The sequence below is a fragment of the Gymnoscopelus microlampas genome (genome assembly GCF_963454915.1).
Source record: "Gymnoscopelus microlampas genome assembly, chromosome: 5".
Taxonomy (NCBI): Eukaryota; Metazoa; Chordata; class Actinopteri; order Myctophiformes; family Myctophidae; genus Gymnoscopelus; species Gymnoscopelus microlampas.
Window position 1 is genome coordinate 58,471,519 of NC_139942.1, and position 22,792 is coordinate 58,494,310.

At 40.4% G+C, this 22,792-nt stretch overlaps 1 protein-coding gene across 2 annotated transcripts in view; it reads right to left on the bottom strand.

Moving 5' to 3' along the window:
• Positions 1–22,792, bottom strand: part of LOC311044784 (electrogenic aspartate/glutamate antiporter SLC25A12, mitochondrial-like) — a 53,518-nt gene that overhangs the window by 11,482 nt on the left and 19,244 nt on the right. For both annotated transcript variants that reach the window (XR_014600739.1, XM_084056580.1), the window contains exons 6-13: positions 21,238–21,384; positions 17,942–18,080; positions 10,243–10,336; positions 8,890–8,974; positions 5,115–5,193; positions 3,722–3,880; positions 1,587–1,639; positions 352–429 (exon numbers count right to left, since the gene is read on the bottom strand). Coding sequence is in view for 1 of the 2 variants with exons in the window: in XM_084056580.1 (XP_083912706.1) it covers positions 352–429; positions 1,587–1,639; positions 3,722–3,880; positions 5,115–5,193; positions 8,890–8,974; positions 10,243–10,336; positions 17,942–18,080; positions 21,238–21,384 (834 nt within the window). In the remaining variant the exon portion in view is untranslated. The remainder of the gene's footprint in view (positions 1–351; positions 430–1,586; positions 1,640–3,721; positions 3,881–5,114; positions 5,194–8,889; positions 8,975–10,242; positions 10,337–17,941; positions 18,081–21,237; positions 21,385–22,792) is intronic.

Below are 22,792 nucleotides of genomic sequence, written 5' to 3' on the forward strand. Positions count from 1 at the left end.
GCCTGGGCCCTATATTATATTATTATTATTATTATTATTATTATTATTATTATTATAATATTATATTATTATTATTATTATTATTATATTATTATTATTATTATTATTATTATATTATTATTATTATTATTATATTATATTATATTATTATTATTATTATTATTATTATTATTATATTATATTATTATTATTATAATATTATATTATAATTATTATTATGTTCTATATGTTATGGCATGTTGAAACACAGAGAGTCTATGGCTGACATATAAAATGTGATGTTAATGTTAAGAAGAAGTATCCAGACTAAATACTAACCAAATGGACCCAATAAGAAGTACTTATACTCACACAAGCTCCTGACATAATCTCAGCAAACAGAGGGATGCCGTCTTTTGTGGTGAATTTGTCCCTGACAAAGTCGTTTACCTGTAACACACACACACACACACACACACACACACACACACACACACACACACACACACACACACACACACACACACACACACACACACACACACACACACACACACACACACACACACACACACACACACACAGTATTCAAGATTTACTTGAGTAAAAGTACAAAAGTATCCCGTCTAAAATGTGTAAAAGTCTTTTGAAAATAGCAGATCTACAAGCTCACAACGCGACGCGTTGTGAGCTTGTAGATCTGCTATTTTCAAACAGCCAAAGTTTAAATAGAGCTGAAGTGGTTAATGTATGTTTTGTAATAATAATCCAAATCTACAAAGTAACTAGTAACTAAAGTTTTACAATAATTGTAGTGGAGTAAAAGTACAATATTTGCCTCTGAGATGTAGTGGAGTAGAAGTAAAAGTACTGAAAATTGGAAATACTCAAGTAAAGTAAAAGATCCTCAACATTGTACAGTAGGCCTACTTGAATACTTAGTTACTTTACAGCTGGTCAGTGTTATTCATCTCATATACGCCTCAATGTATCAGTGTTATTATATATTAACCTAACCCTTATATATCAGTGTTATTATATATTAACCTAACCCTTATATATCAGTGTTATTATATATTAACCTAACCCTTATATATCAGTGTTATTATATATTAACCTAACCCTTATATATCAGTGTTATTATATATTAACCTAACCCTTATATATCAGTGTTATTATATATTAACCTAACCCTTATATATCAGTGTTATTATATATTAACCTAACCCTTATATATCAGTGTTATTATATATTAACCTAACCCTTATATATCAGTGTTATTATATATTAACCTAACCCTTATATATCAGTGTTATTCATCTCATATACTGTACGCCTCAATGTCGCCTCTCATAAATACATTTATGAGAGGAACTGCAACTCTGTAAGAGATGTATAGGAGAGGGTCTGTGTGTGTGTGTGTGTGTGTGTCTGTCTGTCTGTCTGTCTGTCACACAGACACACACACAGACACACACACACACACACACACACACACACACAGACATGTGTGTGTGTGTGTGTGTGTGTGTGTGTGTGTGTGTGTGTGTGTGTGTGTGTGTGTGTGTGTGTGTGTGTGTGTGTGTGTGTGTGTGTGTGAGACTCACGGTCAGTTTGATGGCTTTCTCTGGAGCCACGCCTATAAGCTGAGGAACCAGACCTGCAAAGCATCATGGGACATGTGTGACACAGCAGTAATCATCATTCATTTCTTTACAGAAAGAAAAGGAGTGAAAATAGCCGATCTACAAGTCAGCTCACAACGTGTCTGTACAAAACACAAATAAAACAGTACATGGTGTTGATGGCGGTGTGTTGTGAACACTTCTAGATAGATTATGTTCAACTCTGAAACATGTTGAACATGTTGGTCTATATCAGTGCTTTTCAACCCTTTTCATATGAAGGTCCTTCATTTATTCAGCATTTGAGCCGTGGATGAACCACCGTTTGATGAGATTTACACTCTCAGACCCAATATTTAGAGAATATTTAGTTATCGTTGGATAAGATTTTGTCCACAATTCCATCCATGCTGTATTTATTGTCTCCGCCAGGCCGTAAGGCATGGCGAGAGAGTATGTTTTACCCTCCGTCCGTGTGTCCGTCCGTCCGTGTGTCCGTCCGTGTGTCCGTGTGTCCGTGTGTCCGTGTGTCCGTGTGTTACCACCAAATCTCCGGCACCGTTGACCCGGTCGCTGCGAAACTGTGCACACACACTCCTTGGATGCCAATTCAGAACCTCTGCCTCAAATTTTTCACATGGGCCTGTTATAGCGCCACCAGGAGGCCGATTTGTGCAAAACCCATTTTTTTCACATTATTCCTACAGTTTTTAACCAAACGTCATGCAAATCAGTACACAGTATCTCTATAGTCATGTGATCAACACGGATCTGTCCGATTTCCCATATTCCATCCTTATTGGTTAAGGTTGCCATCCAAAGTTTGCAGGATTGGTCCGTTTTGAACAAACTGCCTCAAACCATGAACGCAGCTTGCAATTTCCGTGAAATTTCACACGCACATTCCCACTAGGCCGAGGAAGAAATGCCACCCTTTTCACATTGGCCTGTTATAGCGCCACCAGCAGGTCTAATTTAGCAAAACACATTTTTGGAACAAAATGCTTCGAATCATGAATGCAATGTCTGATTGCCGTGAACGACCTAAGAATAAATGGCACCCTTTTCACATTGGCCTATTATAGCGCCACCAGGAGGCCACAATAACGTATCTGACCTGGCGGAGACCTGTGCTCCGAGGAGCACTTTATCTAGTTGATGTTGGTTCCATAGGAGGGATAACAGGCAAACGTTGATAAAAAGGGCAATGCTTTAACACATTGTGTGCCAGAGGTTTATTAAAATATTGTACGCTCAGTGCCAGCATTTCTTCCATCCACTTACGCTGATATGTTTCGTGCTGTAGAAGCCCCGACGTGGAAGTGCATGTAAAACAAAGCGTGCGTGCAAAACGGCGGAGGGTCCCGACTAATGCCTGGAACAATAATATTTCTAACGTGATCCTCCATTGCAGAGTGATTGCCGATCGGAAACGGCTCACTTCCACCACATTAAAAAGAAAGATATTAAGCTTTTAGTCAAGGAGATAACATTGGAGAGGCCGACCGGAAGGATTTTTGACATGGATCCACACCCAGCCTCTCCTTCTCAGAAACTCCTTGGATGACCCCAAAGTTTCGTTAGAGCGCCCCACGTGGGCCCCACGTATAAAAAGAAAATTGGGCCAAAAACGGTCCGGACCGTTTATGACACTCAATGTGTTAATTAAGCGATGCAGATGTTTAACAATAATTTAACTCTTGAGAGTGTAAAATGAAACCAAATGGACCCGTAAGGGTCCATTTGGTTACATTTTACACTCTCAAGGGTTAAAGATCTATAAGGGTCCATTTGGTTTCATTTTACACTCTCAAGAGTTAAAGATCTATAAGGGTCCATTTGGTTTCATTTTACACTCTAAAGAGTTATAGATCTATAAGGGTCCATTTGGTTACATTTTAAACTCTCTAGAGTTAAAGATCTATATAAGGGTCCATTTGGTTACCAACTCTCCATCATGTAGCTGGGGACCAGGTGGTCCCCAGCGGAACCCCCTCAAGGACCACCGGTGGTCCCCGGACCACTGGTTGAGAACCAACTGATCTTATGTTGACCATGGCCATCATCACAAGGTGCAGTGACGCAGCGCGGCCAGCAGGTGTCTCCTGGTCCCCTACCTCTGTAGAAGCCGAAGGCTCCCTCATAGCGGAGGACCTTCTTGGCGCAGTCGAAGCTGTTCTTGTACATCAGCTCTCCTACGAACGACCCGGTGGATCTCTGGTTCTGCATGCGGGTCTTCACCAGGTCTATGGGGTACACCGCTGTGGCCCCCGTGGCTGCACACACACACACACACACACACACACACACACACACACACACACACACACACACACGCACACACACACACACACGTTTGTATTACTATACTTGTGAGGATATCAACACTTTAGGACAGCCATGCTATGAATGCCATTTTAACCGTAAGCCTAAAGCCAAAAAACAGCAGATCTACTGTGAGCTTGTAGATCAGCTATTTTTCGGTGCATGACACTGGCACGCAACTAAGTATAAATCATGTTTATCTCTAATTCCAATCCCTAAAGCTAACCTCTAAGACACCTACATGTCTAATCCTGACCTGAATGTTTTTCTAATTGTAAACGTATCTCTAAAAAATGTTTTTAACTATAAAACAACCATTTGTCTTGTGAGGAGAACGGTCCTCACAATGTAGATTTATTCAAATTCTACTATACTTGGTCCTCGCAAGTATAGTAATACACACACACACACACACACACACACACACACACACACACACACACACACTAGTATCACTACACTAGTATCACTACACAACATTTTAGAATGGCGATATTATAAATGCCATGTTTAACCGCAAGTCTAAAGCCGAAAACAGAGCAGATCTACAAGCTCACAACGTGTCGCGCTGCAACACGTTGTGAGCTTGTAGATCGGCTATTTATTTATTTTTCACTATTTATGCAGCAGGCACATCTGCTTCATAATTGCAGATACCAATAAGATCAAATAAAGGAATAAATGAGCTGATATTGACTGTTATATGAGCACAGTTCACCATGGATGCAGTGTTCATTAGACTAAAACTATGAGCATGAATGTTGGTCGACCTTTTTTCAGTGACGAAAACTAAATAAAACCTGAATGAAAACTAAGCTCTGATGACTAAATCTAAGACTAAATGTATTGATGATATGAACAGACTTAAATGTTAGTGAGGGACGAGTGGAGAAGAGATCCAGTAGAACTAAAAGACGAGTCATTTTATGTTTGGTTGTGCTCTGAAAATAGACGATCTACAAGCTCACAATGCGTTAGATCGGCTTGTAGATCGTCTATTTTCAGAGCAAAACCAATGTAAAACCAGCCATTATCAAGGCGTGCCAAAATCAACTGTAGATTTAGTCGACTAAAACTAGACAAAAACTAACATTTCAGATGACCAAAATAGGACTAAAATTAAATGAAATTGTATTAAAAAAAGACTCAAAATTCACTGTCATAATGAACAGCACATCATCTTACCTCCAGCGATGGATCCCAGGGTGAACCTGTAGGCCGACTCTCCTGCCTGAAGCAACACCGACCTGGACCCGTCCCCCTGCTGGAGACACAGGGGTACAGCAGGTCATTATTACCGTGGTGGATTTGAACCCACAACCTCAGGAACTGGCTCAGGAATGAGACAAAAACTAAAACATCTCCATGAATTGAAGTCTTCATGGGGTGTGTCACTGAAATACTTGAAATGTAAAGTAAGAAAAATTTGAAAATAAAAATAAGTAATTTAGTTTACAAAACTAAATCACAACTAAATAAAAACTATACTATGATGACTAAAACATAATATACTGACTGTAGGAAACATTCAGGGCATATCTGCCAGCACTAGCCTATATATGGAGATCCCCATAGATGGAGACAATCGACCTGCCAAGTCGTCATAGAGACCTAAACGTGCCATATGTACGGAGTCTGACATCAGCAACCTCTGCCCAGATCTCCATACATAGAGATAACCGTCACGTCCAGGACTGACAGCATAATCCCATATTCGGGCATAACCGACAGTATAAAAGGCTCGATGTGCCTTAGTTGAGTCCAGTCCCAGCAGCGACTCTGAGAGAGGTTAACCACTAACAGAGAGAGAAGCATCAATAGAAACCAGTAATAGTTGGTTAGCACAGCCTAAAGCATATTCTCATAGTTCTGGTTAACGAATCAGCCGATATCAGTTTCTATACTGACAATTTTGTCAAAAAATAAAAACTAGACTAAAATGTTAGTGAGGGACTAGTGGAGAAGAGATCCAGTAGAACTAAGACTAGTGGAGAAGAGATCCAGTAGAACTAAGACTAGTGGAGAAGAGATCCAGTAGAACTAAGACTAGTGGAGAAGAGATCCAGTAGAACTAAGACTAGAGGAGAAGAGATCCAGTAGAACTAAGACTAGTGGAGAAGAGATCCAGTAGAACTAAGACTAGTGGAGAAGAGATCCAGTAGAACTAAGACTAGTGGAGAAGAGATCCAGTAGAACTAAGACTAGTGGAGAAGAGATCCAGTAGAACTAAGACTAGTGGAGAAGAGATCCAGTAGAACTAAGACTAGTGGAGAAGAGATCCAGTAGAACTAAGACTAGTGGAGAAGAGATCCAGTAGAACTAAGACTAGAGGAGAAGAGATCCAGTAGAACTAAGACTAGAGGAGAAGAGATCCAGTAGAACTAAGACTAGAGGAGAAGAGATCCAGTAGAACTAAGACTAGTGGAGAAGAGATCCAGTAGAACTAAGACTAGTGGAGAAGAGATCCAGTAGAACTAAGACTAGTGGAGAAGAGATCCAGTAGAACTAAGACTAGTGGAGAAGAGATCCAGTAGAACGAAGACTGGAGAAGAGATCTAGTAGAACTAAGACTAGAGGAGAAGAGATCCAGTAGAACTAAGACTAGTGGAGAAGAGATCCAGTAGAACTAAGACTAGTGGAGAAGAGATCCAGTAGAACTAAGACTAGTGGAGAAGAGATCCAGTAGAACTAAGACTAGTGGAGAAGAGATCCAGTAGAACGAAGACTGGAGAAGAGATCCAGTAGAACTAAGACTAGAGGAGAAGAGATCTAGTAGAACTAAGACTAGAGGAGAAGAGATCCAGTAGAACTAAGACTAGAGGAGAAGAGATCCAGTAGAACTAAGACTAGAGGAGAAGAGATCCAGTAGAACTAAGACTAGTGGAGAAGAGATCCAGTAGAACGAAGACTGGAGAAGAGATCCAGTAGAACTAAGACTAGAGGAGAAGAGATCTAGTAGAACTAAGACTAGAGGAGAAGAGATCCAGAAGAACTAAGACTAGAGGAGAAGAGATCCAGTAGAACTAAGACTAGAGGAGAAGAGATCTAGTAGAACTAAGACTAGAGGAGAAGAGATCTAGTAGAACTAAGACTAGAGGAGAAGAGATCCAGTAGAACTAAGACTAGAGGAGAAGAGATCCAGTAGAACTAAGACTAGTGGAGAAGAGATCCAGTAGAACGAAGACTGGAGAAGAGATCCAGTAGAACTAAGACTAGAGGAGAAGAGATCCAGTAGAACTAAGACTAGAGGAGAAGAGATCCAGTAGAACGAAGACTGGAGAAGAGATCCAGTAGAACTAAGACTAGAGGAGAAGAGATCCAGTAGAACTAAGACTAGAGGAGAAGAGATCCAGTAGAACTAAGACTAGAGGAGAAGAGATCCAGTAGAACTAAGACTAGAGGAGAAGAGATCCAGTAGAACTAAAAGACAGGTCATTTTATGATTGGTTGTGCTCTGAAAATAGCAGATCTACAAGCTCACAATGCGTTGTGAGCTTGTAGATCTGCTATTTTCAACAAGTAGCCAAGTGTAATGTCAGCCATCACAACGGCATCAAGGCACCGTGCCACGATACATTATAGTCGACTAAATCAGCTGTAGATTTACTCCACTATAATCTCATGATATTTAGTCGACTAAAACTAAAACATTTCCGGTGTGTAAAATATGACTAAAACTAAATGGAATTTGACTCTAAAGACTACGACTAAAGACTAAATGAACATGAACACTGGATCTAAGATGTTTACAGGACAGTTTGACACAACATTTCTAATGTCTGGTAGCTCAGCCTGATCGCCAGAGAATTAGTATACATTGCACGGATTTGTGCATGTCATTCCGTGCATAGTCGCCTAGAAACCCCCAAATTCCGTGCATATGTACGGGGAGTCCCACGGTGGGCGTAACCAGTCGCAACCCGGAAAAACCAGGAAGTAGAGCAGTCCCCACAACAAAATTTACGATTCTGTGCCTATCGGTACGTTAACTCAAACGCCGCTGAGTAGGCTCAAGGGAATGTCGCAATGTTCAGGACGGCAACTCGCTCGCTTTAGCTCGCTCGGTGGTCCTTCACACGGCGACAATTCCCTTGAGACTGCGCGCCTCCGAAATGGTTTAGTCACAATGGGGGAGATGCGAGGCGGCTATGCATGGAATTTGTGGTTTTCCAGTAGTCTATGCACGGATTTTGAGAAACGTTGAAAAACGTTCAATGAGAACGTTTCCTCTGGCGATCGGGTTGGGTAGCTTGACAGACGGGGGACATGAGAGAGAAAGAACAGAGCTCTAAAAACACCTATACTGTACTTACCACAGAGACACTGACACTGCAGCGGATTATAATATGAGACAAGTATTGTGTTGTTCAATACAATGATCTTTTTAGAGATAGACCTTAGAGTAAGAGGTGGAAGAAGTACTCAGGTAGTTTACTTAAGTAAAAGTAGCAATACCACAATACAAAAATACTCTGTTACCAGTAAAAGGCCTGTGTTCAAAAAAAGTATTGGCATCAAAATATACTTAAAGTACCAAAAGTAAAAGTACTAGTGTTTGAAAATAGCCGATCTACAAGCTCACAACGCGTCGCGATGCGACGCGTTGTGAGCTTGTAGATCTGCTATTTTCAAACAGCCTAGGTATATAAAACAGGGCTAAAGTGGTTAATGTATGTTTTATAATATAATAATGTATATCTACAAAGTAACTAGGAAGTCATGTTTCAAATAATTGTAGAGGAGTAAAAGTACAATATTTGCCTCTGAGATGTAGTGGAGTAGAAGTAAAAGTATTGCAAATTGGAAATACTCCAGTAAAAAGTTACACAAGATTGTACTTACTTTACCCCCCCCCCACACACACACACCCCCCCACACACACACACACACACACACACCCCCACACACACACACACACACACACACACACACACACACACACACACACACACACACGTACCTGTTTCTGTGCTTCCACCAGATGGTGAGGCAGAGAGCCTTCCTCTAGCGGTGCTATCCTCTCAATGTCAGACAGGTTGAGACGCCTGAGGATACATCACATTATTATTATTATTAGTATTATCACCATCATGACACATTAATTATCATCATTATTATTATTATTATCACCATCATGACACATTAATTATCATTATTATTATTATTATTATTATTATTATTACCATCACAACACATTCATTATTTATTAGTATCATTATTATTACTATTGTCATCAAACATGTTAGATGTCAGACAGGTACAGCTGTCTTGGTACACACCATTAATGAATGTTATTAACACATTAACACTTAGCCTGCTTGAATTATTTCAGATTTTTTGCTGTTGTCTGCCAGAGATTTTTCATTGAAATTAGAAAAGTACTCAGGAGCCGAGATACAGAATTTTTAAGTTTTTAGTTAACAAGGAAGTGGATAGGAGTCTATATCTTCGAAAAATCATATCTCCTTGGTCTTTGGGTCAAATTGGAAAAAACAAAACATTTTTTTCAATAGAACGCATTTATGCGATCTTGGCGGCCAAGTGCGCTATTTAATAGATCGCATTTATGCGTGATTGGCAGAAAATGAGTTAAGACCGGGAACGCATCTGTGTGTCATTTTTTGATTCCTTTGGCTATTCAACAATAGCAGATCTACAAGCTCATAGCATGCCACCGAGTGCCGTGCTATGAGCTTGTAGATTGATCGATTGATTGAAAAATGTATTAGGCAAAAAGAATGTAAAACATCACAGTTATATTTATAATACTTTTGTCTAAAAGGTCATTATACATCCTTCAAGAATACATCCTTTATAGGTAATCTGTTCTTTGCCAGAGATGATTGTGTCGACTTTGAGCTTGAAGTCATTTACCTTCAGATGTGCTATTTTTGGGAGAAAAATCATGGAAATGTGTGCAAATCTTTAAATATATATGTTTTTAAAGGGAACATTTTTAACTCAAATCTTTGCTTCTGGGGGATTCTACAAATGTCTTCTAAATCCTAAACTAACAGGTTTTGTTTAACTGGCAGCGGTCCCGGTAGGAGACACAAAGAGTCTCCTTTGTGTCTCCTACCGGAACCACTGCTTGTCATCACATTGTCTTAGGAATGAGACACAAACTACAACATGTCCATGAATTCATGTCTGCATAGAGTGACTCATTTATAGAATATGGTTCTCTTGTTTGGGGGGTGAACTATCCCTTTATGTGGGGGAAGGGTCTTACCCAGAGGGTAAAGGGGGTTTAAAGGTAGGGTAAGGGGGTATATAAAGGGGGTATAAAGGGTATATAAAGGTAGGCTCTTACCCAGAGGGAGAGTGCAGACCTGACAGCTGGTACAGGATGTCTATCTCCATAGGAGTTATCTGACCAAACTTATTGGCTGCATGGACAAACTCCTCTGTGTGGAGGGAGAGAGAGAGAGAGAGAGAGAGAGAGAGAGAGAGAGAGAGAGAGAGAGACAGAGAGACAGAGAGACAGAGAGACAGAGAGACAGAGAGAGAGAGAGAGAGACAGACAGACAGACAGACAGACAGACAGACAGACAGACAGACAGACAGACAGACAGACAGACAGACAGACAGACAGACAGACAGACAGACAGAGAGAGAGAGAGAGACAGAGAGAGAGTCCCATTTCAAGTTTTCAAATGTATACACATATTTTTTAAATAGCAGATCTACAAGCCCACAATGCGTCGCAATATATGTGTGTGTGTGTGTGTGTGTGTGTGTGTGTGTGTGTGTGTGTGTGTGTGTGTGTGTGTGTGTGTGTGTGTGTGTGTGTGTGTGTGTGTGTGTGTGTCAGGGGTCGCGCTAGGATTTTAATCTGCCGGTCCCAATGTCCGGAAGGATTCAAATTTATCAGACATCTGACAAAAATAACGGTCATAATTATTTGTATGCATTAATGACAAGCAGGTGCGTAAATACAGCATAACACTTAGGCCTACAGCATTATATTTTGGATTGAGCTATTTGAACATGAACCATCATAATATACACATTTTATATAGCAGGGTCATCTTACACAAATACATTAATTACCTACATTACCATTTGCGCATGCTGCGTGCGTAATGGTTTCTCAATAATCAATTGTGTTTGTATGCATTTTCTAATCAAAGGGCACTGCACAAAATTGGGCATTTCAGATTAATCCTTCATAACGTGGCTCAGCTGACCTGTTAGGGCAATACATTATAGACCACTACTCACTCACAGGAGGTTATACTGTATAATTAGACAGTGGATGCCGTCCGTGCGTCTAGTTGGGACAGCCGTGTGAAAGTCATTATTGCATGTATCTATAGACCACCTAGCTCTAGTCTGCCTGATTTCAATAGGGATTTAGCAAAGGTTCTTGATGTTATCTCTAAAGCAGGGAAAACTGTTATTTAATGGGTGATCTAAATATCAACATTGCAAGCTACATGAATAATAACCTGACTAATAATCTAACTAAGGATTTTATTGATACAATGTACTCGTATTATTTTCATCCTATGATTTCAGTTCCAACCAGAGTGACAGAGACTTCTGCCACTCTGATCGATAATATTTTTACAGATGTGTTGGGTGTTAACAGTAAGTCAGGGGTCCTGTGTGTGGAGGTTGCTGATCATTGTCCAATTTTTCTAATAACATTCAAGGAACATATTGAGTCTACCTCTACCCTATATCCCAAATATAGGAGAAAGTTTAATGTAGCAAATACAGCTAAATTTGAATCAGTGATCAGCAAGTATCCATGGACAGACATCCTTCACTCTGAAGACCCACAAGAATCTTATACTTTGTTTTTAAAATGTATCTCTCAAGCCTTTGATCTGTGTTTTCCCCTTAGATTGGTGTCTTCCAAACCTCATGATAACCCAACCAAACCATGGATAACCTCAGCCATCATGAAATCAGTAAATTCTAAACATAGATTGTACAAAAAATATCTCCTTAGTCCAACACCATATAATCATGCTCAATTAAAGAATTATAGAAATAAATTAAACCACATTATTAGAGGAGCAAAAAACATTATTATAATGAAGAACTGTCCAAACACAAAAATAACATGACTCTCCTTTGGAAAACAATTAATAGTATTCTCAATAAAAATAAAAAATGCAAGAAATTACCAAAAGAATTTAAGGCTGATGGCGGGCTTATTTCTGACCCTCAAGTAATAGCCAATAATTTGAATACCTTTTTTTCAGAAGTTGGTCCTAATATGGCCTCCAAGATTCCTCCCAGCAACCACAATCCCCTTCAATTTATGAATGCTCCTATCCTAGAAAATATTAATTTCTCAACGGTATCAGAGGATGAGGTTCGGAAGATATTAATTGGTCTGAAGGATTCTTCTCCAGGTTATGACAATATTGACTGTAAATTACTGAAAACCATTCATGAGTACATTGTACAACCTCTAACTCACATTTTCAATCTCTCATTGGAGCAGGGAATTGTACCTTCTGAACTAAAAATAGCCAAGATTATCCCTATTCATAAAGATGACGACCCGGCCATTTTCAATCATTATAGACCTATTTCCATTTTGCCTGCTATATCAAAAATACTCGAAAAACTTGTTTATGAGAGACAAATTGAACATCTTAATAAGTACAACATTATATATACACACCAGTACGGGTTCAGAAAGAAGCATTCAACATATATGGCACTTATACACCTAGTAAATGAAAAATACAAAGCTAGAGATAGAAAGGAAAACACTATAGGTATCTTTCTGGATTTATCTAAGGCTTTTGATACGGTCAATCACCATATTCTTCTTCAGAAGCTGTCTCATATTGGAGTAAAAAACAACGCACTTCTCTGGTTCAAAAGTTATCTTAAAGACAGACAGCAGTTTGTATCCTACAATGGAACAAACTCGCCTCTTCTTCATATGCAATGCGGAGTACCCCAAGGATCAATTATTGGGCCTTTGTTATTTTTGTTATATATTAATGACCTTTCAAATGTTTCGGATAAACTGTCTAAGATTTTATTTGCAGATGACACAAGTGTCCTCTACTCTCATAAAGATCCTGACACCATTATAAAGGTCATAAATGAAGAACTTGGTAAGCTGTCCATTTGATTTCGGTCCAATAAATTATCACTTAACATTAAAAAAACAAACTTCATATGTTTTGGTCTTAAACCACATATTTTCAACAAATCATCTAAAATAGACATCGATAACATCCCTATAACTAATGTGTGTTCCACACGATTCCTTGGCATTATACTTGATGAATCATTATCCTGGAAATCACATATTATGGTTATATCTACAAAAATAGCGAAGAGTATTGGTATCCTACGTAAAATCCGTCATTTGATCAGTTCTGAGGTAGCCACTATGTTATATTATTCCATGATTTATCCGTATATTAATTATTGTAATATAGTCTGGGCTAGTACTCATCAGACCAAACTGGAGCCCATATACCGTCTTCAGAAACGAGCTGTAAGAACAATAAGTTGTTCACACCCAAGACATTCATCTCAGCCTTTATTTATCCAATTAGGTGTCCTCAGTATTTATCACGTGAACCATCTTCAAATTGGTTTATTTGTTTATGGCTCATTGGGGAGAACTCTCCCCTCCTTTTTTCATCATATATTTGAGTATAATTTTCAGGTCCATAATTACCCAACACGTAGCTCAAATAACCTCAGACCTCCAAAGGCCCGTACCTCTCAAACCCAGTGTAATATAGGCTTCAGAGGGTCAAAAATATGGAATTCTCTGCCATTACATCTATGGAAGTTGTCTCCTCACCAATTTAAGAAGGTTCTAAAATCGCTTCTCTTAACAACCAAATACTTTCCATATGGTCTGCCTAATATAATATAACATTTTCCCCTAGAGGTTTACGTTTTGGTCCCCCTGACTTTTATTGTTGCAATATGTTTTTGCTGATTCTTTCTTTTTTGTAACGGTGTCCATATTGTTTTTTTCCGTTCTGTTTCTTCATCTGTATGATATGTCTATTAACGTTTAAACTGTAATGGATGTGTATATTCCACAGTGATGTTCATTTTTATCCTATGAATGTACAAATATTCCCGGAGAATGCCACTTCTCAAGCCCCTGGAGGGTTTTTAGGCATTCTCCTTCACATTTTTACAAAATCTTTGTGTATAATTTTTAAATGTTCTTGTAAGTGATAATAAACAAACAAACAAACAAAGTTGATGAGTTGTGAGAATCTTCTCGTCTCCTCATAGAGCTATTCAGTTCAGAGTGGTAACGTTTACTTTTAACATGTCCACCTCATAGAGTTAAAAATAGGTCCACGATTATGATTAACGTCATGTTTCACCTCGATGCCATAGTAGTTGCAGTAGCCTATAGCTGTTGTGAAGAGTATTTACGCATCTGTGTTGGATATTTCATCTTCAACCTGCACTGTTGTTAAACTGTAGGGCAACTTACTCACAAGTGCCCTTGTATTAGCCTAGTATCTGTGATATATTCTAACTCGTAATGATACAACTTGTGTGTGACTGACTGTTAAATACACAACTTTATAACTTGTAACCGGACCGCGGTCGCTGTCTGACTGCCGAGACCGCAGTCTCTACGCAGCAGCAGCAGAAACAACAACAACTCTCTTCTTCCTGTTGTACCTTCACAATAAAGTGTCTCCCATTTACCGCCCAATGCAGCACATTTTACACTGGTTATTATTAACAGGAAATATGTGTAAATTAACAGCGTGTGACACACTCTCTTTCTACCTCTCTCTCTCCCTCCCAGAAATAATAATAACTAGAAAAAGTGCTCCTCGGAGCACAGGTCTCCGCCAGGTCAGGTAGGCTATTGTGGCCTCCTGGTGGCGCTATAATAGGCCAATGTGAAAAGGGTGCCATTTCTTCTTAGGCCTTGCACGACAATCGGACACTGACTGCATTCATGATTTTAGAAATTTTGTTAAAAACATGTGTTTCGCTAAATTAGACCTGTTGGTGGCGCTATAACAGGCCAATGTTAAAAGGTTGGCATTTGTTCCTCAACATAGTGTGAATGTGCGTGCAAAGTTTGAGCGCAATTGGACGGTGCGTTCAGGATTTGCAGAATTTTGTTCAAAACAAGCCAATAATGCAAACTTTAGATGTCAATCTTAGCCAATCAGTATGGAATATGAAAAATCAAACACATCCGTCGTGATCACATGACTATAGAGATCATGTGTACCGATTTGCGTGAAATTTGGATAAAATTGGAAGGAGTAGTATAAAAAAATGTGTTTTACACAAGTCGGCCTCCTGGTGGCGCTATAAAAGGCAGATGTGAAAAATGCAGGTCAAAGGTTTTTCCTTGACCTATAGGGAGTGTGCATACAAAGTTTTACACAGATCGGTGCAATTATAGGTAAAAACACGAATCGGCCTGTTATAGCGCCACCATGAGGCTGATTTGAAAATTTTCAAATGTTAGTTCTTCCTCGGCCTAATGGGAATGAGCGTGCAAAATTTCAAGGAAATTGCATGCTGTGTTCATGATTTGAGGCATTTGTTCAAAACGGTGCACTCCTGCAAACTTTGGAAGGCATTTTTAGCCATTCAGGATGGAATATGAAAAATCTGAAAGACCCGTTTCGTTTAATGACTATAGAGATACTGTGTACCGATTTGTGGGATTTTTGGACAAAATCTGTAGGAGTACTGTCAAAAATGTGTTTTGCACAAATCGGCCTCCTGGTGGCGCTATAACAGGCCCCTGTGAGAAATTTGGGGCCGAGGTTCTGCTCTGGTATCCAGGGACTGTGTGTGCACAGTTTGGCTGCGAGCAAGCCAACAGTGCCGGAGATTAGCTGTACACAGACAGATCGAATGACGGACACACGGACACACGGACGGACGGACGGACGGACGGACGGACAGGGGGTAAAACATACTCTCTCGCCATGCCTTTCGGCCTGGCGGAGACAATAATAACTAGAGAAAGTGCTCCTCGGAGCACAGGTCTCCGCCAGGTCAGGTACGATATTGTGGCCTCCTGGTGGCGCTATAATAGGCAAATGTGAAAAGGGTGCCATTTATTCTTCAATCGGACACTGCATTCATGATTTGAGGCATTTTGTTACAAAAATGTGTTTTGCTAAATTAGACCTGCTGGTGGCGCTATAACAGGCCAATGTGAAAAAGGGTGGCATTTCTTCCTTGGCCTAGTGGGAATGTGCGTGTGAAATTTCACGGAAATCGCAAGCTGCGTTCATGATTTGAGGCATTTTGTTCAAAACGGACCAATCCTGCAAACTTTGGAAGCAAACCTTAGCCAATGAGGATGGAATATGGGAAATCGGACAGATCAGTGTTGATCACATGACTATAGAGATACTGTGTACCGATTTGCATGACGTTTGGATAAAATCTGTAGGAGTAATGTAAAAAAATGGGTTTTGTACAAATCGGCCTCCAGGTGGCGCTATAACAGGCCCATGTGAAAAATTTGAGGCAGAGGTTCTGAATTGGCATCCAGGGAGTGTGTGTGCACAGTTTCGCAGCGACCGGGCCAACGGTGCCAGAGATTAGCTGGTAACACACGGACACACGGACACACGGACACACGGACACACGGACACACGGACGGAGGGTAAAACATACTCTCTCGCCATGCCTTTCGGCCTGGCGGAGACAATAATACATCAGACTTATATAGCGCTTTTCTAGTACCCAAAGTCGCTTTACAAAACAGCTTAAAAACAATTTTATTAAGAGAAAAGAAAACAAAAGAAAGAAAACATTAAAAGGCTAAAACAAAAGGCTAAGACTTGTCTTAGAGGACGAGACTGAGGTTTTGTTAGGTCTGGGCAGGGCGAGTCTAAAGAGGTGGGTTTTGAGGGAGGCTTTGAAAACGGCAAGAGTGGGGGCAGCTTTGATGTGGGGTGGGAGTGGATTCCAAAGGGTGGGGGCTGCAACTGAAAATGCCCTGTCTGTCACCCCAGGTGCGTTTTTTTATTTTTTTGGGGAAGTCCAGGAGGTTTGCGTCGCCAGACCTGAGGGAGCGGGAGGGTGCGTGGCGTTGGAGGAGGTCAGAGAGGTAGCAGGGGGCCAGGTTATTGAGGGCTTTGTAGGTAGCTTTGTAGAAACACACGCACGCACGCACGCACGAGAGAGAGAGAGAGAGAGAGAGAGAGAGAGAGAGAGAGAGAGAGAGAGAGAGAGAGAGAGAGAGAGAGAGAGAGAGAGAGATTGCAAAGTAGAGGATATGAAATGTGCCTAATTTGCAGTGATAGTTAATGAACTGCTGTGTCACTATCAACCGGTCAGGATGTCCGAAGAGATTTTTTTTTCCGGTCTTTGTCATAAAAAAAACGGTCAAAACCGGCAATTATCGGACTAACGCGACCTCTGGTGTGTGTGTGTGTGTGTGTGTGTGTGTGTGTGTGTGTGTGTGTGTGTGTGTGTGTGTGTGTGTGTGTGTGTGTGTGTGTGTGTGTGTGTGTGTGTGTGTGTGTGTGTGTACCTTTAGTCACCAGTGTGTCTGTGCATGTCCCAGCCAGTGTGTGTGTGTGTGTGTGTGTGTGTGTGTGTGTGTGTGTGTGTGTGTGTGTGTGTGTGTGTGTGTGTGTGTGTGTGTGTGTGTGTGTGTGTGTACCTTTAGTCACCAGTGTGTCTGTGCATGTCCCAGCCAGTGTGTGTGTGTGTGTGTGTGTGTGTGTGTGTGTGTGTGTGTGTGTGTGTGTGTGTGTGTGTGTGTGTGTGTGTGTGTGTGTGTGTGTGTGTGTACCTTTAGTCACCAGTGTGTCTGTGCGTGTCCCAGCCAGTGTGTGTGTGTGTGTGTGTGTGTGTGTGTGTGTGTGTGTGTGTGTGTGTGTGTGTGTGTGTGTGTGTGTGTGTGTACCTTTAGTCACCAGTGTGTCTGTGCGTGTCCCAGCCAGTGTGTGTGTGTGTGTGTGTGTGTGTGTGTGTGTGTGTGTGTGTGTGTGTGTGTACCTTTAGTCACCAGTGTGTCTGTGCGTGTCCCAGCCAGTGTGTGTGTGTGTGTGTACCTTTAGTCACCAGTGTGTCTGTGCGTGTCCCAGCCAGTGTGCTGTAGATCTTGCGGATCAGCTCCATGTTGTTCAGCAGAGAGTTGAAGGCATTGAAGTAGGAGAAACTGACCACATGAGTGGTGCTGCCCCCTGCTGCCTGACAGAGGAACAACACAGACACACAACTTTATTCTGTGTATTTACTAAAAAAAAATACAATTTAAAGTAATGCTAGGTAACCTTTTCAACAAAACTAAAGTTAAATTCTATATATTTTGTGAGTGGCAAATGTTTCACAACACCCACTCCATGAATTTCACCCCCGAAAGCCTTTTCTATTACATTTTCTATTGAAAAGGTGGCTTGGTGAGCCTTTCCCACGAAAATTACGTCATCCGGCCGGAAAACGGAGAAGGAAATGCACCGGTTTCCTATTTGGCCAGGAACTACCGCACTGGTTTCCTGTTTGGCCAGGAACTACCGCACCGGTTTCCTGTTTGGCCAGGAACTACCGCACCGGTTTCCTGTTTGGCCAGGAACTACCGCACCGGTTTCCTGTTTGGCCAGGAACTACCACGCTAATAACAAAAAGGAATCTCACGTCGTTTTTAAGAGATTGTATGATTTGAAGATGGAAAAACAGCAAAAGAAAACACAGCTCACGGTAACTAAAGCTCCACTGGCTAAGAGAAACGATCCACAGATCGTATAAAACAATTAAAAGAGCGCTTTTTGAAACGCTTCCGTCTTCCAGTGAAAACAAATGGAATTCTGGGTAACGCAGGAATAAACGAACGGCCTGCAGTGACGGTAATGACCAGCAGAGGCTGCTAAAATTCGCTATTTGTGGACCTGCATTGTACTACTTTAAATGTGTTTGCATTTAGCAGACGCTCTCAACACACTCCCTGCCATAGACGGACATCTCCGTCAATTACATTATTTTAGGATTGAAACTATACAAGACTAGGAGGGTAAGTGCTACGGGCTGAGCTGGAGTCTGAAGAGGTGAGCTTGTAGATCTGCTATTTTCACCATATTTATATGTGGAACCAAGTGAAACTAAATGTAATGCCTCAACTCCTACACTCCAAGTCCTTGTCAGGGTGGGGGGTCCCCAGTTCAAATAGGATTCTTTTGGGGGGTTCAAATGGGATTATTTTGGGGGGCCCCCAGTTCAAATATGATTTATTTTGGGGGGTCCCCAGTTCAAATATGATTTATTTTGGGGGGTCCTCAGTTCAAATATGATTATTTGGAGGGTCCCCAGTTCAAATATGATTATTTGGAGGGTCCCCAGTTCAAATATGATTATTTGGGGGGGTTGGGGCCTGATAAGGTGGATAACCACAGTGTCATAGAGCAGGTATAAATATGGTTTTACTGTGTCTACTGTGAGTGTGACAGTAGGATTTACCCATGAGGATCAATAAAGTTTATCTTATCTTATCAGTCTGCTGCTATTAGTCACTGATATGAGGTCTATGACATCAGAGCAGACACCGTGTTACGCAATGTATGTTCACAGTGTTTACAGTACTTCCCCAAAATACACTGTCTGAACTGTCAAATACACTATTTTCTTATTTTAAAAAAATATATGTACTGTGTTTTCTCTTCCTCTTTTCGACACAGCAGCAAATGACTGAAAACTCTTACTAAGAGAGGTTTCTTTTGTACGTCTTTTCAGATGTCAGTGACATCACTGTCTAATCCTTGGCATCTTTATAACCAGCTTCAAACATAATGGCGTAGATCTGTGCTGCGTTATTATGCATCACACTTCAGTTCTACTAAACCTAACCTTATTCCTAACCTTAACCTCAGTAAAACTATGTCTAAACCTAACCTTATTCCTAACCTTAACCTCAGTAAAACTATGTCTAAACCTAACCTTATTCCTAAACTTAACCTCAGTAAAACTATGTCTAAACCTAACCTTAACCTCAGTAAAACTATGTCTAAACCTAACCTTATTCCTAACCTTAACCTCAGTAAAACTATGTCTAAACCTAACCTTATTCCTAACCTTAACCTCAGTAAAACTATGTCTAAACCTAACCTTATTCCTAACCTTAACCTCAGTAAACTATGTCTAAACCTAACCTTATTCCTAACCTTAACCTCAGTAAAACTATGTCTAAACCTAACCTTATTCCTAACCTTAACCTCAGTAAAACTATGTCTAAACCTAACCTTATTCCTAACCTTAACCTCAGTAAAACTATGTCTAAACCTATCCTTAACCTCAGTAAAACTATGTCTAAACCTAACCTTATTCCTAACCTTAACCTCAGTAAAACTATGTCTAAACCTAACCTTATTCCTAACCTTAACCTCAGTAAAACTATGTCTAAACCTAACCTTATTCCTAACCTTAACCTCAGTAAAACTATGTATAAACCTAACCTTATTCCTAACCTTAACCTCAGTAAAACTATGTCTAAACCTAACCTTATTCCTAACCTTAACCTCAGTAAAACTATGTCTAAACCTAACCTTATTCCTAACCTTAACCTCAGTAAAACTATGTCTAAACCTAACCTTATTCCTAACCTTAACCTCAGTAAAACTACGCTAAACCTAACCTTATTCCTAACCTTAACCTCAGTAAAACTATGTCTAAACCTAACCTTATTCCTAACCTTAACCTCAGTAAAACTATGTATAAACCTAACCTTATTCCTAACCTTAACCTCAGTAAAACTATGTATAAACCTAACCTTATTCCTAAACACTTGCTCTAATGAAACACTAAACAGGATTATTATTTCATGTCAACATTCCAGTACAACTATCAGTAACATGAGGCTGGAGATAACCCAGGTAAGAAAACTCTGCAAGTTTAACTAAAGTTTTCCATCATCTGGCTATTTTTTTCATGATTCATTTTTTATTGAATGGATTTAAATCAATTTACGATACATTGTTCCATGCCTCATAGTGACTAGGGCTGTGAATCATCTGCTATCTCACCATTCCATTCAGATTATTGGGGTCACGATTCCCATTTTTTTCTCAAAACAAACGATTCTCGATTCAAAATGTTTTTTCCCGATTCAGCCCAGAAGTTGACATTTCTCAAAAATGTCATTATACAAAAATACTGAACAGAAAAAAAAGAAACATTATTTAAAAATAAATAAGAATAAAATAAAACCCTTTTTAAAAAAAATGAGAATGGATTCTGAATCGTCCGACATGAGAATCGTGATTTGTATTCGAATGGATTTTTTCCTGCAGCCTTAATAGTGGGAACCCCCCCCCCCCCCCCCCCATAATAGTGGGAACCCCCCCCCCCCCCCTGTCCTCACCGACACCAGGTTCTCCTCAGTGAAGGGTGTGAGCATGTGGTGTCTGATGGTGGCCATGATGTCACTGAAGTCCATGGCACAGATCACCCCGTTCTTCTCCTTGTCCTTCTGGAGGAACGCCTGCCGGGCGTGCTCCAGCTGTAGCTCCTGTACCATGGATGAGAAGATCACACACACAACATCTCATGGATGAGAAGATCACACACACACAACATCTCATGGATGAGAAGATCACACACACAACATCTCATGGATGAGAAGATCACACACACAACATCTCATGGATGAGAAGATCACACACACAACATCTCATGGATGAGAAGATCACACACACAACATCTCATGGATGAGAAGATCACACACACAACATCTCATGGATGAGGAGATCACACACACAACATCTCATGGATGAGGAGATCACACACACAACATCTCATGGATGAGGAGATCACACACACAACATCTCATGGATGAGGAGATCACACACACAACATCTCATGGATGTGATTTTTACATTAACCACTTCAACCAAGCATCCCTATTGCGAGGTGAACTTTAGCCAATAATAGCAGATCTACAAGCACACAACGCCTCGCGCTGCGAGGCGTTGTGTGCTTGTAGATCTGCTATTTTTGGCAAAGTGGTTTAGTATAGGGGGCAAGAAAGAGCAGGCTAAGTACAGAGTGAGAGGTCAGGTTTATTAAGTATTGTGTAAGTGCATGGTTACATGTCTGGAAACACACATTAACATGAATCCAACATGATCGTGCTGTGAAACAAGTCTATGAAGCTGTCGATGAAATATAATGGGGGGTCCCTGCTTTATCTCGCTCAGAGCCAAGGGGTCCTTGGCCTGAAAACATTGAAGACCCCTGGATTAGAAGCAGACAACATCTCATGGATGAAACATGCCACGTCTTAATGTGATTTGTGAAGCGGTGTGAAAGGAGAGTCTGATCTCAATATAATAACCAGAAATATCTGATCTACAAGCAGATGCATTGAGAGCTTGTAGATTACATTACATTACATTACAGTCATTTAGCAGACGCTTCTATCCAAAGAGACTTACAATAAGTGCATTCAACACATAGGTAGGGAACAACACAACTAATCACCAGAAGTCTGAAGTGCAACTAGCACTAAGGTAAAAGTGACATATATATCAGCTATATCTAAACATATGAGACGAATAGGAAAATCAAATGAACAAGAGCTAAACGAAATGCCAGAAACATGCCACGTCATCATGTGTGAAACAGTGTGAAAGGAGGGCCTGATCTCACACAGTTTAGTATGCATTGCACGGATGTCATTCCATGCACAGACAGCTAGAAAACCCCAAAAAGCCGTTCATATGAGCCACGAATCCCACGGTGAGCGTTAATGGGTTGCAACACGGAAGCAGAGCAGTCCCCACAACATGGTTTACCATTCTGTGACTATCTGTACATAACTCTATCTGTACATAACTCTATCTGTACATAACTCTATCTGTACATAACTCTATCTGTATATAACTCTATCTGTACATAACTCTATCTGTACATAACTC